Here is a 17,417-nt window from a genome sequence, read left to right as displayed (position 1 = left end):
CATCCTCCCATCCCCCCGGGACTTACCTGTCTGTTGCGTTCATCCATAATCCGCGTGATCTGAATCTTTTTCCTCCCCATCGTCCCCGTCTCTTTCTTTCTCTCCTCTTTCTAAAGAACTTCAAGCTTTCTTCTCTCTTCTCTTTCTTCTTCTCTTCTCTCTCTCTCCGGTTCTCTTCACGTTTCAGCTCTTCCTTTGCTTTGTCTTTTCTTCTTTTTTTTTCCTGCTTTCTATTTGTTTCAATCAACTCAAAGATTCCAGCATCTGTACCTGCAAGACAGAAGGGAGGGGTCGGGGAGAATAAGCATTAAATGAAATGAAATATGGCAAAATACTGAGAGGGAAAAAAAAATAATAAAAGTGGCATCGTGGCAGCCACAAGGGAGGGTGAAGAAAGACAAAGAATCTGTCAACAATGTTGTGAGAACCGCTGTGTTTTTCACTGTCGATATCATGCAAATCAGTTTTTGCATTTTTTTTTCTTCCTAGGCACCGACTATGAGAGGAGACAGCACTGTCAGGATCTCGCCTCGTTCACAGAGAGTTTGACAGTGTTTTGGAAGTGCCGCTAACTTAAACGCTCTAATCACCAACACTGTAACATTACCTCCACACTGAGAAATACATTTTGTTTCTTCCCATGAAACTGCACTGTATTGACAGTGGAGCTGCCAGCCGCGACTTTTTTCTACTCTATCTGCAGCTCATCTCCAAAATGGCAGATGCGATATGCTAGGATAGTATACAGATGTAAAAAACGAGGACCTAAGAGTGTTGCCATGTTCTGGTAAAACAAAGCCTTTGTAAAAATAAGTAAAATGTGGCAACATAACAGTTTGATACACAATGGTTTCTTGGAGAAAAAAACCCTTGCATGTCCGGAAGATATCGGAGTAGCCAATAAACGCGTGCACAGTTTAATGTGAGTGTACCTGTGTTCCAGAGGTGCAGGCCAGCAGCTGAAGCGCCGGACTGAATGGGCGGAAGAGCAGAGTTGCGCTCTGAAAAGTTTGCATGACTGAGCGACTGTGTGTGTGTGTACACGTGTGCATGTACATCTGTGTGTGTGCGTGCGCATAACTGTGTGCTCTTGTGTGAGCTTGGCTAAGCCAGAGCTCCAGTGCATCTCTCCAGAGTGCTAAAGTAGGCCAACCCAATCTATCTCAGGGAGGAGCAGAAGAACTGTTGTTGTGTTTTCTTTTGACAGTAGAGGTGATAACGTCCCTCGTTATGCAAATGAGCATCCCATTATTTAAGCTCAGTGCAATGCAGGGGAGCTGTCAACGCCGTCACATGAAAAAAAAAAAAAAATCCTCCATCTACCCTGCCTTTTTTTCTCTACTTTCCCCTTCTTCTCTCTTCTCTCCTTTCTGAACCAGATTTCCGGCACCTGGCAGCACAAGCATCAGACATTGATGTGGAAGACGACACCGCTTCACCAAAAGACATGTCAGTCTCAGTCTCTCTCTCTATCATTCTCTCTCTCTCTCCTTTTTCTCAAACACCCTTGCTCTTTTCCTCACTCTCTCATATTCTCTCCTTTGCGCACTCCTGCACACATACCTGCACATTGTAATGCACTTCCTTTCCTTTCCTTTTTTTTTTTTTTTTTTTTTTTACCTCCTGCTAACCTGAATCCATGTATTTATTGAGTAACATGCACAAGAAAGATCTGAACCCCTCAGGTGAATGCAGCACATTGCTATGCACTTGACCTTTTTGTGCTAGAGAGTAGGACATTGATAATGAAAACTCATAATAGAGACATCCAGGGATGCAGTGGCTCTTAATGACAGACCAAGGCCTGTAGCGCAAGCAAGGCTGTAGCTATCTTTTCCATTTGCAGCATGAAATGCAGGCTCTGTGCTTTATTCACGACTCAAAATTTAGAATCCTGCATTATAATTGAGGCCTTCTCAGTGTATGTATGCGAAACACGGATTTGGTAAGTATATTACATTGTATTAAAGAAACAGCATTGCATTGATTTTTATGGATTTTATAAGATTGCCTGCCAAAAATGTCCATCACACAAAAACTGAAAAAAGTGAGACAATACAGTCTCAACAATAATGAAATGCATGACAAAAAACTTCCTGAGATGATGGTTTGGAATACACCCACTCATGGAAGAACTGAGATACGAACATAAATGCGTCATTTGGCAGTTAGGACAACAGCCGGACTGCACCATCATAATAATAACAAGATCTAAAATAACTCTGTGGCAGCTCTGAAGAGGCTATCCAAAACATTTTAGCATTGCTCTGTGCAAACACACCCATCCGTAGACAGACACACAAAGAGCTGCCCTGTGGAAGAAAACAAAAAAGGATGTTGTCAGACAAACTAGGATTACAAGCCAACACTAAGGCGCTTGGCACAAGACAGCCAGACAAGGATATCAATCAAGCCAGCGTACCTCAATCACAGGCTGACAGCATCATCCCCTCCCAGTCTTTGTACTCAACACTACCCAGTCCGGGCATCGCTCCAAACAAGGAGGCGTTACCTTCATGATCCCTGCCTCCTGGCCTGCACCTCCTCCGTGTTCCTCCCACAGCACGCTGAGCAGAGTTGAACCTCTCAATGTCAACACCCGCTGGGGCAACACCTTAGGCCTTACGTAACATTAACACTAAGATTAAGCTCGTGTCCTGAACATTTAATCCCCGCTTTTGGCTCTGAGCACCAGCCAACGCTCCCTGAGGTGAAGCTCTGCTGCTGCTTACCCCCATGTTGGTGCCTCTTAACTTCACCCAGCCTCCTTCCCCATCCCATCTTTTTCCTGCTTCCTTTACCTCCTCCTACACAACAACAACAACAACTCAAGTTGCCCCCCCCACTTCCCCTCCCCACTCCTGCCACCACCCCTCACTTTTCCTCACACCCACCCCCGTCCCTTATGGGTGCCAGGCAGCTCCTGGGTAAAAAAAACAAAAAACAAAACAAAAAAAAGAACAAGTGCCCACTTCCCCATTGCGTTCCCTTCCCCAGCGCTGGAGAGAACATCGGTTAACTTAACAGATTAGCAGTGAATCACTAAATCCAATTTAGCCTCGTGACGCCAAGACAGTGAAGTGGAGGGGAAAGCAGGAAATAAGCACTGCTTAGTGAACGTGGTCAAGTGGGACAACACAGTTGTCCTTGGCAGGAATGTCTTGCAAGGCAGCGACACTGACATCTGACCTTGACAGGGCAAAGAGGATGAGAAAGAAACAAAACAAAAAAATGAAGACACATGGTGCAAGACAGCAGAAAAAAAAACCCAACCTAGCAAACTTGCACATTAAGCCAATTTACTAATCCCGAAGCAGGCAAATAGGGAATGAATCTGTGGGAGATGAAGAATAAACAAAAGAGCTCCGTTATACTCTGTAGACTTGTTGACTAGCGGTATGCCTGTATTCACACTAATGTGTGGTAACTGGAAGGAGGCCGGGGTGGGCAAATGCTAAGGTCAGAGGGCACGCCGGCACCGAGCGTGCTGAAGGACGACGGTTATGCCTCTGCCGGTTTTATCGTATCTTCGAGCTTTAAAGGTGACAATAAAAAGAGAAGAAGAGCACTGGGAGAAAAACAGAGAAATGGAGAGAAGCATAAAGAGGGATCTTTTGAACAGGCACCAGGCCTCTCCAGGGGGAGGGGAAGAGCTGTGCCCACGACCCTCCCATCTGTTAAGCAGACGGATGGAGAGAGAGAGAGAGAGAGAGGGAGAGAGCCAGAGAGGGAGATATGAAGGTTGGGGGAGGATGGGAGAGATGGAGAGAGAGGAGCAATTCAGCACATAGATCTAATGAGCATTTTCTCTCTGTGTCTCAGAAGTGTAGCTGAGAGGACAATGAGAACATATACACTCAGTGCACCACAAGGCTTGATTCTAGGTCGCCTCTCCCAAGTGTTTAGTCACTAAAAACTAATATACAGCACATGGCACTTTTTCACATTCTAATAGACGTCTGTAGGGTGCTTGTTAATGTGGCTTTGTTATTGAGGACATACACTGAAGATGACTTCTTTGAATCAGGGGGCAACAAAAAACAGGAACTTTACTTTAACTCATGCTCAGGGCTAATTCATCATTTTGAAAGACAGTTTCAGTTTGTGTTTTTTTCCCCCCCTTTTTCTGTGAATGAGGTGGATGGACGTGGCAATAAATAAGGAGAAATGAACACACGATCCACTTCCAAGAACTAAAGTTGTGCACAACCATCTGTTGAGATTATTTCTGCATTCAGAGAATTTCTGTGAGAAACGTAAAAACAAAACTGGGGCAACTGTAAATGAACTGTGTGCACAAGTGCAATGCCAGTGTCCTCCGTCCCTCATGGGAAATGTGGTTGTGAGAATTTGAAATAACATCTTACACTGCAGTAAGTAAACCTTTTAGGAGGTGTATGGTACATTTAAATAAACGCTCTCGTTTTTAAATAAACTCCCATTTCCTGGAAGACGAGGATAGAAAAAAAAATGTTTTAATACCATTTTACACAAAACAATCTCAACGTCAGTACACACTCGCGGTGCTCGATTTGTACGCGAGTTTTTCTGTTATGTAGGAAACTCTTTTTTTTGGCTCAGAAACTGTTTTCATTTTTTCAGTGTAGATTTTTCGGAGGTTTCTTTCTTGTGTTTTTGCTGCAGCTATGTGCATGTTTGCATGTTAAATGTGCACTTTGTGCATTTGTACTTTTGATTTGGAAATAGCAGCAGACAACACTTTATCTTCTGTAAGGCGAGAAGAAGGCATAACAGCAGCAGAAATGAGAGGCGGGGAAGAATCAAGCAAAGGAGCAAGTTGATGGCTAGGCAGGATGGAAAAAAAATGTGTATCAGGTCTCATTGTGCCTCTAATGTCATTACAGGCAGTGACTCCTCTATGTGGCACGCCACACTCCCCATCTGTCAGAGCAAGATAGGCAGGGTGACGAATGGCTATCACTGCCACCCCCCCCCCCCCCCCCCCCCCCTCCCTCCAGAGTCTGTATCTTTTTTTGAGTGAAGGGGGAGACGAGTGACCTAAACCTGGGCGGTAGCCCACACGTAGGTGGGCCTCTATGGTTTTGAATCTCAGCAGATATTAGGGCTAATTTAACATGTTAGCAGCTAAAGAGATTAGCAACATGTACATCTGGGGATTAGAGTGATAGCGGTGGATCATCTTATAATGTGTTCATTCCTTTTTTTCTTCTTCTTTTTTTTTCCCAGTGAGCATTCGAGCTAAACTTGAAACTGAGAGGCTGCTGTGTAAGTGTGCACGTATATGTGTGTTGGAGGATATGTCTTCACCTGTCTCTCTCTATTAGATCATGGTTTAGTTGTATCATTACCGAGACAGGGACGCTTTCTCATGTATTCTATTTTCAATCTCTAGGTGCCTTAGAACTGAGACACCCGTCTATTGATGAGGAGCAAAGTGAGCCACTAGTCTCTGATTGGCACAAGTTTTAGACACTCTCCCAGCAACTTATAGTGTGAGAGACATTATAGAACAAAGTAAATAAATATTTATAAATATATTTTAATAAGTCCTCAAGGTGACGTCTCAATTCCTTACCAACCCCACTTTAACTTAAAACCTAATACCTGAATTTCAAACTTCAAACTGATTTTTACAACAGTAGCACTGCCTGGTCTCGAACGACGGAAAGACGGGAAGTAAACACAGATACGCGGGGAGGGGGAAGGATGTGACATCAGCAGACATAGACAATCAAAGGTGCTGAAGGTCTTTCCTTCCCCAAATCGCAGGGTAAGAATTAGGGTTCAAAACTCAACTGCTACGCTCCCCTCTCATTTCCAGAGGACAAATGAACAGAAACCATATTTTTCTCAATACGAAATACTTCAGGCCTCAGTTACTTCTAGTTCCTCAAAACGTGTCTCTTGGTTTTGTAAGGCTATGACATATTTTGAAGGAGTGTGGGGGCGGGGTAGGGTGGGGGGTTATGCAGGAACTCATGAATCAAAGCAAAAGGCAAAAAAATAAATGTTGAAATCATAATCTTTCTGTGACGCATCAGACGAAAACACTCACTGGTTTCAACATTTTTGAACAAAAGAATTTGTCAGGTTTGTTATGAGTGCATTTTTAGTTGTTCTTGGTTGCACACCCCCCTAAACTTTTTTTTTATTTTTTTACTTTTGAACACATCTGAGCATCTTTTGTGATAAATGCATACCTGTGAGGGGAGTGTCAAAATATCCCCATGAAGAAAAGTACCTTGATGCGGTGAACGTCATTCTTCTTCTTTATTCATTCTCTGTTTACTTTGCTGTGGCTTTCATCACAGCAGCAAACTTTGCCAAACATTTTCAAATTAAATTAAGGCATTAGGATTATAAAATAATTTAGAGAGTGAATGTAAATTGGAGGACTAATGCATAAATGATGATGTGTCTGTTTTTCGTGTAAACTACAAGAAAGCTTACAGACATGTTTAATTGTGAAAGCGTTTACGGACGCTCCCACAAGTAATGTGTCTATATAATCACTTTTGCATTTTTCTAAAATTTTAAAGTATCACATTGATATGATGAGTGAATAGAAATGGAGGCGACAGTGTACAGAGGTCTGCCCTTCGTTTGGGCAGCTGTACGTCTCACTCAGCACCAGGAAATGCAGGCCTTGGGCCATCAGAGCTGCAACGCAGATAGGTAGCCATCCGTCAGAGCCAGTACGGAGACAGGTGAGAGCCATCTTTCCATAACCTAATGCTGCCTGCCCCAAGGACAAAATGATTTGACACGATGCGTCAACCCCTCTGTTTGAAAGGAGGCCAAGGGCTGTAAGCAGCAGCTGCTAGGCCAAAGGTAGATGAGCAAACAGGCCCACACTAAAGCTAGGTAAAGCTAGCTCGACAGCAACAGGGAGATGGACTGGCTGTTGTGGCTCAATTCTCAGCAGCTTTTTGTTTTTTGTGACTGTGACTTACGAACATCAGAGATATATAAATACATTTTGAGGACCGCGGCTCGCCACAAACATACTCTTGAACCAAGCTGGAAAAAATGGTATCAGTGAAAAAAGGAGAAGAGAAGAAAAAGCAGAAGCATAGGCAAGCCACATTTTGGAGAGGCCCCGGAAAGACTGGAGTGAATCACCATTTCGTACATTCAGTCTTTCCGTGGCTCGAGCATAAGAAGTGACAATGGCTGAATTAAAGCATAATGCATAGATAGAAGTTATATATTTAAAAAAAAGAAAGATTAGCTTAAAAGAGGTGACAAAGTACCCGACAGATCAGTGTACAGTGTGAGAGGCTGAAATTAGAGGTATCAAAATGGTTTTGAATATGGAAGTGGTGCTGATTGTGGCGATACACACATCTGATGTTTAAACACAAATAACTTCACTAGGTTTCACTTTATCATCACCACCACAGTTTCTTTCACTTCTTCTTCATCTCTCTCTCCCCCTCTCTCGCCCTTCAGTCAGCATTAACCACTGTCTCAACTCGCATGTTTCCACGTTTACCGAAGGACCCAGGTGCGACCAACTGCTGACACTAAAGGTACAGGAACAGAAAATTAATGCACACACGTGCTTAAATGACCACACTGTCACAGGACAAGGTCTGCGTGCACGGATAAGGAGTTACATGCTTATCTGGATTTAGAAGAATACAAGTAAAACCATAATGAACAATAAGCCAAATGTAACAAAATTGCAGTAGAAACCCTTTAGTGAGCACACCCAGCCCCCCACAGGAACAGCCGGGAGTCATGTCACTAAGAACACAAAGCACTGACATATTCACCCAATTATGTACTCTGCCGAGTATGACAATGTCTCGGGATGTTAGCAATGTTCTCCTGTCGGAGGGGAGGGGAGAAGGGCAGAAACTGTGTGTATGTGTGTTTTGAGTCAAGAGGTTTCAAACTGAAGCTAAGGCCTCATTACTGTAGGGGCTATGCTTACTCCAACCCTGTCTCCTAGGATTGAGGTTTATATATACAAGTAATTTCTAATAGTGAATACATTTTGAAGAAAATTTTGCCCCTAATCATAAGAAAGAAATAGTGTCTGTTTGGCTGGACATGTCAGTAAAGATTTGAAAATTAACCCGGTTCCTTTATTTATCTCAGCCGCAGAATGTAACAGGTCTTTGTCTGAAGCAGGCTTGTTAATGAGACAAACCTTCGTTTCCCTTGACTACGTTAAAGTTACTTCACCAGTCTGTTAGAGGACAGTGACTCATTCTGGATAAAACTCAGAAAAACAGTTGAGTACTTGGCACTCGCTTATCTCTACCAACACAGAGACGGTCATCAACCAAGGGACCTAAAACACTCACACAACAGCTGTAGCTGAACTGTATACGACACAGAGCAGCCAGCTTAATTTTAAACACATCATGCAGCCATTTCAAATTAAAAGTTCTTTTAATAGAAACAACCTATTATTTATTTACTTTGTTTAACTGAGGCTTTTATTGTGAACATGCAACAAGATTAAGGTGAGAGACGGCCGGCCAACATTCTGGGTTCGGCCTTTGTTCCTGTCTGCGGCGGTGCCCGCTCAGCAGACACAGAGGCACGGCTTTAAATAGAGCATCCTCTTTTAATTGAGGAAATATTACATTAATAATTTTTTATGTGTATTTTTAGATACTAGCAAAACGTATCGATCTGGTTGAACAGAAAAAATGTCAGCGCCGGTTAGGAGCTCTTGCAGCACTCATAAAAAAATACAGTTCTTGAACAGCTAGATTTAATTCGCTCCACACTGAAAGCGGTAAAAGAATTTGCTCCAATAGGATATAATTTCTAGGGCGACACGAGTTGCTGACTTATAAGATACAGACAACTTCCCATAGCAGTCGCGTGCCCCAACTCTTCACCCCACACTGTATCAAAGCCACACATCACGGTGAAGACAATCCACTGATGATTTCATCACACCCCCCACCCTTTAGTCTTCCTCTATGCCACAGTATTCTAATCACCCTAATTAAAAGCTTTGTTCATTTAGAAATCTCTGATGACAATTTGTTTCACTCTACCCTACAGCAGTGGTGGCTGTGAAGAGAGGAGAATTAAATTTGATCTTGTGACAGCAATTATTAAATGCTCCCTCCTGGCCTCAATTAAGGCCTTCAGGCTAATGCTAACATGGCTAACCCTCACGCAACTGCAAGGGGCCGAGTGCAGTTTTGTTCACCAACTTCATACTGTCACCCAGTTTGTTTGTGTGTACATATATATATATATATATGTGTGTGTGTGTGTGTGTGTGTGTGTGTGTGTGTGTGTGTGTGTGTGTGTGTGTGTGTGTGTGTGTGTGCTTCAGTTTGGTAGCTATGGAAATGAGAAGTCGCTTATGGGCTGTTATCTCTTTTGCATTTTGTTGATGGGAAGAGATAAATAGAACAATTTCCCTTTTTGAGGTTGTTGGAACTAAGTCAGCATGTACAGACAGGCAGACCTATGAGGAAGCTGTGGAATTTACTATTTTTCCTTTTCTCGCTTCATCAGCAAATTTAGAGTCCACAACGATACCGTTATATAAAACGATTATATTTTTGTCCTCCGCGACGAACGAGCGCCGGAGCTGACGGTACATCGGCACCTCTCCCGTAGCTGCGATGCTCCCAGCAGCGTTACATGTCATGGTCACAGCCTTGCGGAGCTGAAATGGGAGCCACAGCTCCGCTTTGACTCTATGCACAGTGTGTGGGTAATTTGCAGAGAAGTAGAAGGTTGCACACTTCAACAAGCATGTCCTTCATAGATTCGACCTTCTGTTTTTCTTTTTTCTTTTTCTCTTCCTCCGGTCCCTGTGCTCTGCTAGGAAACCAAGTAACCTAGATCATAAAGTAGGGAGAAAAAGAGTGAGTAAGAATGAGAGACAGAGGTAGAAAAAGAGACCGAGAACACGAAACTGCATGACAGACTGGCAGGAGACAGCCACATTATTACACCCTACCACTAACAACACTTAAGAACACACACAAAAAAAAAAGAATACAGAACACACTACTTGGATGATGTCATTTTTTTTCTTTCTTTCTTTCTTTCTTTCTTTTTGTTACCGCAAGCTGATTGTGCTGATTATTGGTGAGCATTGTTTCCCTGTTGATGCTGAGCATCATTAAACAGAGATTGTTCCATTGTAAGTGTTTGTTTAAGCATGGCTGGTTTAATGTTTCCAGGCACTGCCTTTTCACCACAGACACACACACACACATGCACACACACACGCTGCTCAATGTAAACCTGAGACACAAGCTGTATGTGCCGCATCTATAATTTATGCTACTACTGGGCTTTTGTTTTAAGCCTCGAACGTAAAGACAGCCGTAAACGCAAAAGTGAAACAAAGCACTGAAAATGTGTCCAGTCTCATAAAGAAAAGAAAAACAATACATACATATATATAACGTGTAACGCGCACAACTGCGTAACGCGAGTCTTTTCCACCACACAGCCTGAACTCTTCTGCTCTCACAGAGCGTTACAGTTCCCAGGGGAAGGGTGGTGGCGGTGGGGTGCATGAGGCAAAAGGTTGTATGGAGTGTGGAGGGCGTGTGGCGGCATACGGTACCTACAGATCAGCCTCTGTTTAGGGGAGTGGCCCCACCAAGGCTCGAGCCAGGCCAGACCCAGTCCAAGCCTCTCATTAGTCATCGGCTGGGTGCCGCGCTCCTTTTTGGAGTGGTTAAGGGGGAACTGGTGAGGGTCTGGCTGTTCCACTGTACTCCACTCCCAGCACCATCACAAACCGACCTCATCAAAGTGAGCGCTCGTAATTTGTCACAGAAAGCAGCCAATTAACATATGTTAAGGGAGGAGGGAGGACTAGGAGAAGGGAGGAGAGGGTGAGTGAAAAAAGATAGCGTGTGATTAAAGAGTCTGCACAGCTGCACAACATCAAGATGGCAAAGTGAGGTTTGAAAGAGACCTCAGACCCAGTAATCTGATAAAGCATACTGTTACTTAACCCTCATAAGCAAGAGCGAGAGAGAGGGACAAGGAGAAAGGGGAAGAATGAAATAATAGAGACAAACAAATATTAAATTACTGCTGTGAATCTACAAGCTTTGGCAGAGTGCCTCTGCTCTCAATATGTGGCCGACTGCGAAGGCCGCTCTATCGCACAGAGCTGGCCACTCCCGCCAAAGCGCCACTGCCGTTTGACCACACTCTATTTTTAGCTCAGCGCTCACCATTGTCTTTGACGTAGCTCACACTTACGCTAGATTCTGCCAGGAATTTTTTTTTGTCCTTTTTAACTCTTTGTCTTCCCATGAAACGAAAGCTGTTATTTCATTTATACTTTTTTCTTCTTTTTCTGTCACAAAGTCTCATACCAGTTGCTTACATTCTGACTTGTTTGTTTGCTTTCAAATTCTTGTTCCTCATGGTTGGTTTTAAAACGTGCAGCGCGCCGATATTTATGCATGTGTGAATGCCTGTGTGCGGCTGCATGACTGCGCCTCGGCAAGCGCACGCGCGTTTATGCGTCTGTTGTTGTTGTTGTTGTGGGGATGTCTTGTGAAGTGAGCTGTGTGATATTCTGCCTTGTTGTTGGATACGGTGGCATGCTGAATGCATTAGCAGCGCGCGCTGATGCCATTCTGTGTTCTGTCGTCTTTCAGCCACCTCTGCCTTGTCTCGCTCTCTGCGGCGACTGATCACACGTCTTGACAAGCGAGTTTGGGTCGTCGTCTGCGTCGCCATCTTTTTCTCTACGTGGGCTTCAAGTTTTTTTTGTTTTTTGTCTTTTCGTTTTCCACCGGGGAAAGGAAGAGAAGTGTGGAGTTAGCTTTAAACAAATTTGAATGTTAAGTTGTTGGGGAAATCCCCTGAATAAAAAAAAGACAGAAAACAATTCTTTACTCCTTGTATAGTTACTTGAGAACATTTAATTATAAATTATTTTTTATCATCATCATCTTCATCATTATTATCTCGTTTTTCAATTGAAAATCGGAAATGAAAATGCATAAACGGATGGCAGAAAAGCAGAACAGGCATTCTATATAAATCGTGACTTGCTCCCCCCCTCTCTTCTTTCTCTCTTTTGCACTCTTATCCTTGCCATCGACCATCAGTCGTTATTTATTTATTTTTCCTATTTGGGGAAATAATGGGCTAAAGTGGCGGAGCGGAGGAGCAGAGGAGTGTGGGATGGAGGGACAGTGAACAGAGGGGCAGAGGCGGGTTTGTGTTTTGCTTCGCTGGGCTTGTTTCTTGGTTGAATTTTTCTCCTCTCATCGGCTTCGCGAGCTGGTGGATCAGTGAAGGACCTGGCCGCCTGGAGAAACCACCACCCCCACCCCTCCACCCACTCCCTGCACTCAAATCCCTCTGCTGTGAGCACAGCTGCACCGTTCACATAACCTCGCATGTCCCCCTCCCACCCTACCCCTGCCCCTCACCCCCTCCGCTAATGATAGCAGAGCACGTCCCCTCCGCAAGGCAACAGCTTTTTCCACTTCACGTACATACACACATATTCTGCTGTGCACGCCCTCAAGAGCGCTGGACACATGCATGCACAGACCAACGGGCACGACATGCCCCTTTTTCCTTCTTAAGGTTTTTCCCTTGATTTTTTTTTTCTCATATCATTCAATTCCACCCACCCTCCACCCCTCCACTCCTTCTCTGCCCTGAGAAAAATCCCCCAGCCTTATGACCCAATGAAGGCCTGAGAACATGCACAAGAAAGCACACACAGATACACACACACACTTAGATGAACCCTTTAACTGCAACTGCCCATTTTTCTCCCTCTGTACAACTTGCCACAGCGAGTGACCTGCATCACAGCTGTGTGTGGGAATCTGAGTAGGAGGGTGTGTTTGTAGGAGGATTGAGTGTGTGAATGTATGTATGAGCACATACCTGGACACGTCAGTGTTCACACCACATATGCTGCGTCTATATTTCTGCATAACTGGCTGGGCTATATGTTCACTATATGTATGTATTATCTGCTGCGGGCCCGCGTGCGTGCACGTAAGCGGCGGCGGAGGGAGGCGAGGGCAGTTCTGGCCTTCTGCAGCACCTACTGTGCATTATAAACAACTCATTACACGTGTATTTAACCAAGGGGAACTGGCGAGTAGTGGAGGCTAATCCCCGTCATCGTTCCCAGCGTTCCTTTTCTGATTAGGCTACAGGGAAGTGGAGCCCAAGAAGGTAGGTTGCTTGGTCGGTGCAGGAGGAGGAAGAGCGAGAGGGTAAGAGAAGAAAGAAAATCATTTAAGTTAACTTCCCACAAGTGCCTTTCTTAGTTATAGTATCCTTTCTCCCTCTCTCTCTCTCTCTGTCTCCTGCTACCCTCTCGCCTTCTCTCCGTTCTTCTCCCTGTGGATTTTGCATTGCTCTTCCTTGTTTTCGACCATCTCTCAGAACTGGGTCATCGACAGATTGTGCGGCACCATTTTGAAGAACATGGGAGGGGAAAAAAAAAAACACGTTCTTGCTGTGAGAACAATCCAAGGTTTCTTTAACAAGTACCCCGCTTATCAAATTAAGCTGTCAAAAGCACATTAATAACAGGCAGCACAATTCTCTTCACAGAGAAAGGGGTGGGGGTGGGGGGTGGGTGAAAGCGCATTCGGGAAAAAAAAAAGATTTCTCATTCGCTGTGTAAAGAGACAGTCAACCAAGGGCAGTGGAGCTTTTTAAAGATTTCTCCCTCTCTCTTTTTTTGTCCCACTTATAATATGATTATGGGGTCCCTATTATGAGGGGCCAAGATGCAGAGTGTCACTCATTTAAAGGGTGAACAATATCTTGGGTTAGAGTGTAGCAGTGATGACACTCGTGTTTAAAAGAATTACAGATGAAAGAGCATCTCGGGATAATAATGTCGTTTCAAAAGCAAACAATTAGATATGGGCTTGAGGAGCACGATGCCCTGTAAAGAATACCCGAATTAATCAAAAATAAATGTAGTCATCCACCCACAGAAGTGAGACAGTAAAAATGAGTTTGACCCTGGAAAATGTGAATCTTTGAAAACAATAAATGAATGTCAAATGGTAAAATCTAAATAACATCCAGTTCTGCTCCTATAGCTAACCCTATTTATTAAATGCTCTCGTTGCCTTCGCAAATCTGCAGTCGAATGATTCCATAAGAAATTGAGAGTACAATGAGAAGGGAGTGAGGATCAGACTCAAAGTTAGGCCCCATAGGCAAGACATAGAAATGAAATCAACAAGACAACTCGGCATTCAGATGACAGATAAGAGAGCAAGCCAGCCAGTGCCCTTCCACACATGAACTAACTGTGGAAAAACCCAGTTCTCACACACTCCCCTTAAAATCTTTACTCTCGACTACATTTGAAAAGAAAAAAAGGGGAATTAGCTTGTAGGGTTTCTAATCTGTACGTTACAAAATCTGACAGTGTCAGCTAAGACTTCTCGCACTAAACTGCGAGCCCTTTCTGCGCTTTACTCCAGAGGCTGATTTTCTCACACCCTCATTCTGAGTCCAATCCTGTTTGCACGGGCCCCAGAGGGGCTGCTCTGTCATAGCCTGGAGTGGGCCGGCGGTGGATGGATGTGACGTGGAGGAACTGGGACTCTGCTGTGGGGAGGCTGGAGCCACGGCAGGTATCCCCCGCACTTCCTCAGCTATTTTTAAAACCACGAGTCCGGAGATGGGCCAAAAATAAAACAGAGGCCATTTTGGCCCATGACAATAAAAGCAAATAAAGATCCCTCACTCGCACACGTTAACGCACACGCGCGCGCGAATATGAGAAACAGAAAAGTATCCACGCACACCGCCAACAAACAACAACAGATAAGAAGTGAAAAAGGTCTTCACCTGACAATGAAACTATATGTCCTGCTATTGAGCATACACAGATGTGCACATCCGCACATACACAACAGACAAAAGTCAATATCAAGGCTGAGCTATTTCTGTAGAGAGCACTATTTAGGAAGTGCGGGCAAAGTGCCAGTATTCTCCTCAGTATCGTCTGGCTGTCATTGCAGTTATACAAACTCACCTCTTTCCTCTCTCGCCCGCTCCTCACCCTTTCCACCCAACCCCTTGTTCCATTGTCACTGCTCTCTCGCTCTCTCTCTGTGTTGTTCTTATACACACACACACACACACACACACACCAAGGTTATTTGTTTTTCCACTGGGTCGAACCACAGTGGCAGGTGAAAGCATCTATTGGCAAGATAAAGAGAGTGGCTGGTGTGAGAGCACAAGGCCTCACTCTGCCCAGCAAACCTTGAAGTGAAGCGCCGGGCTGGAGTTTCAAACAAAGTGCCCCCTCATTCATTATACATGCAACTGCACTGAAAATCTCCTTCCGCAATGCCATCTTCTTCACATCTCTCTCTCTTTCTCTCTCTCTCTCTCACTTTGCCTCTCCAGGCCTCTCTCTCTCTTTCCCTCTATCTTCTTCCCTCTCTTCTCACATCGGCCCTCTTCGTTTTCTCTCATTTTTTCCAGACAGAGCATCCATAAAGTATGAATAAAATTAATGACATCACGAGCTGCACTTTGGAAGAGCCACTGTAGGAAAAAGCCATACATCACAGTGCAGAAGGAACCGGGCTGAAAAAAGAAGAAGACAGAGAAAGAGAGAGAGAGAAAAGAGTGCGTGAGGTCTACGCTGTTTCACTCTTCACCGCCTCCAGGGCCTTTCCTACTGTGTGCTATAGTGTCTTATTAAGTTTGACTTCAGATGCACATTAGCTGAAAAAGTTTAAACACTTTTATTATTGTTCAGCTTTTTCTGCATTTCTTTGTCCCGCTTTCTCCTTAATTCTTTGGTCAGCTGAGTAAACTACGTTTTCGAAACAGTCCCGTGTTGCACATTATTTCATAGGCTGGCCTTTGGTGTGGGAATGGCACAGATGACAGTGGAAAGAAACACTGGTGTGGGCTTTGGCAGGACACCGGCTGGTTAAGCAGTGTGCTCTGCAGAAAAGGGAGAGCACTGAGAGCATGGATTCTTATTTTTTTTATTTATTCCCCAACTTAGAAAGTGTTAACAGCATTTTCAACGACACAGAGGATCTCCTTATTTTACACAGGTTGTCCAGATTTCTAAAGCTGTGGTGAAAAACAAGCACAAAATTTGAAAAAAGTCTGCGATATTCTTCCTTGGAGCACAAAAAGAGAGACAGACGTATCAGTCGTGCCATCTATTATTGGATATTTACTGTTGCGTTGTTGTATTGGGAAAAAAAAACAGCAACTTCACATAAAAAGCCTGACGGGGTAGAATTCAAGTCCTAATTCCTCTGAATTCGGTGTGAACACAAGATCTGTTATAAATATCCGATCGCGACGTGACGCTCAGCGGCAGCGCGGATGGGGAGCGGTGGCGGCAGCGGCGCGGATTGTGGCAGCCGAGCGAGCAGGGGGTTTCAGATGGATGCGAGCTTGTGTGAGGCCAAGGCACAGAGCTACCTCTGTGCGTCTCACAGGACTCTGTTGCACAATGACTCGGCTATGTTGCAGTTGTGACAAAGATAAATTACAGCGACTGGAAAACATTTCTACATTTTTTTTCCTCACTCTCCCCATCCCTACACCTTCTTTTTTTTTTCCTTTTTTCTTTTTTTTTTCTTGGCATTGGGTGGATTCCAAATGCGTCCCACACCAAAGGAATATGGTGAAAGCGGGTGGGGGCATCTCTCTCTGAAATAATATTAGGGCGTAAGAAGTTGCTCCTAACTATTTACGGGTCAGGAGCAGGGTTTAATCAAAGAAAATGCCTTTGGCTGCTACATTTCCATAAACAGACAGGAAACACTTCTCTGACAAACTGGCTTCTAAAAAATCTGTCAGATAAATTCTGGTTTCGCCACGTAACGGTTCAAGTCAGCATTACAGATGTCATGTTTGCGTTACCCCTAAAACTGTCTGCACTGTGCAGGAAAAGAAGAAGAAAAATTCTCTCAGGATTGAAAGTTGGGTAAGTCTTGGGAAGTTAATGTGCCAGTTTATAAGCCTGAAAACTCTTATTTAACTCTCATTTGAACATTTAAGTCTTGATGTTGGAGGCTTTCAACCTAATTGGAATGATCTCATGTTTGGACAAAGAAACCCAAACTCTGCTCTACTCTAAATGTTTCTCTTTGTCTTATCATTCAGACTCCTCTGCTCCTGCACTCCTCCAGCCTTCTCGCCTCCCGGGCCTCTCTCTCTTTCTCTCTCCCTGTCCAAATATTTCAGACAGCAGGCCTCAAGTATGGTGAGGTGTTTTGGGTGTCTCTTTAGGTGGGCTGCAGCTGATGATATGATTGTGCGGTCAGCACTGCCGAGCACAGACCACCCAGCAGGCTGCTGCCGTAATAATGGCCAACAGGCCAGGCAGGAAACAGGAAACAGGATGAAGAAGGGCAGGACATCCTGTTCATCTAGATCACTGTGTTAAACATGACATCACGAACGCATCGACATCTTAACGGAGGGTTACC

At 44.2% G+C, this 17,417-nt stretch overlaps 1 protein-coding gene across 12 annotated transcripts in view; it reads right to left on the bottom strand.

Moving 5' to 3' along the window:
- The window catches only part of mef2cb (myocyte enhancer factor 2cb), a 68,833-nt gene that overhangs the window by 37,645 nt on the left and 13,771 nt on the right, over positions 1-17,417 (bottom strand). For all 12 annotated transcript variants that reach the window (XM_080894907.1, XM_080894914.1, XM_080894913.1 and 9 more), the window contains one exon: positions 27-270. In XM_080894907.1, the coding sequence (XP_080751033.1) occupies positions 27-80 (54 nt within the window). In that variant the 5' untranslated portion in view covers positions 81-270. The remainder of the gene's footprint in view (positions 1-26; positions 271-17,417) is intronic.

The sequence above is a fragment of the Rhamphochromis sp. 'chilingali' genome (genome assembly GCF_963969265.1).
Source record: "Rhamphochromis sp. 'chilingali' genome assembly, chromosome: 10".
Lineage (NCBI taxonomy): Eukaryota > Metazoa > Chordata > Actinopteri > Cichliformes > Cichlidae > Rhamphochromis > Rhamphochromis sp. 'chilingali'.
Note: the sequence above shows the minus strand (reverse complement) of the source record. Positions and strands in the feature narration are given on the sequence as shown.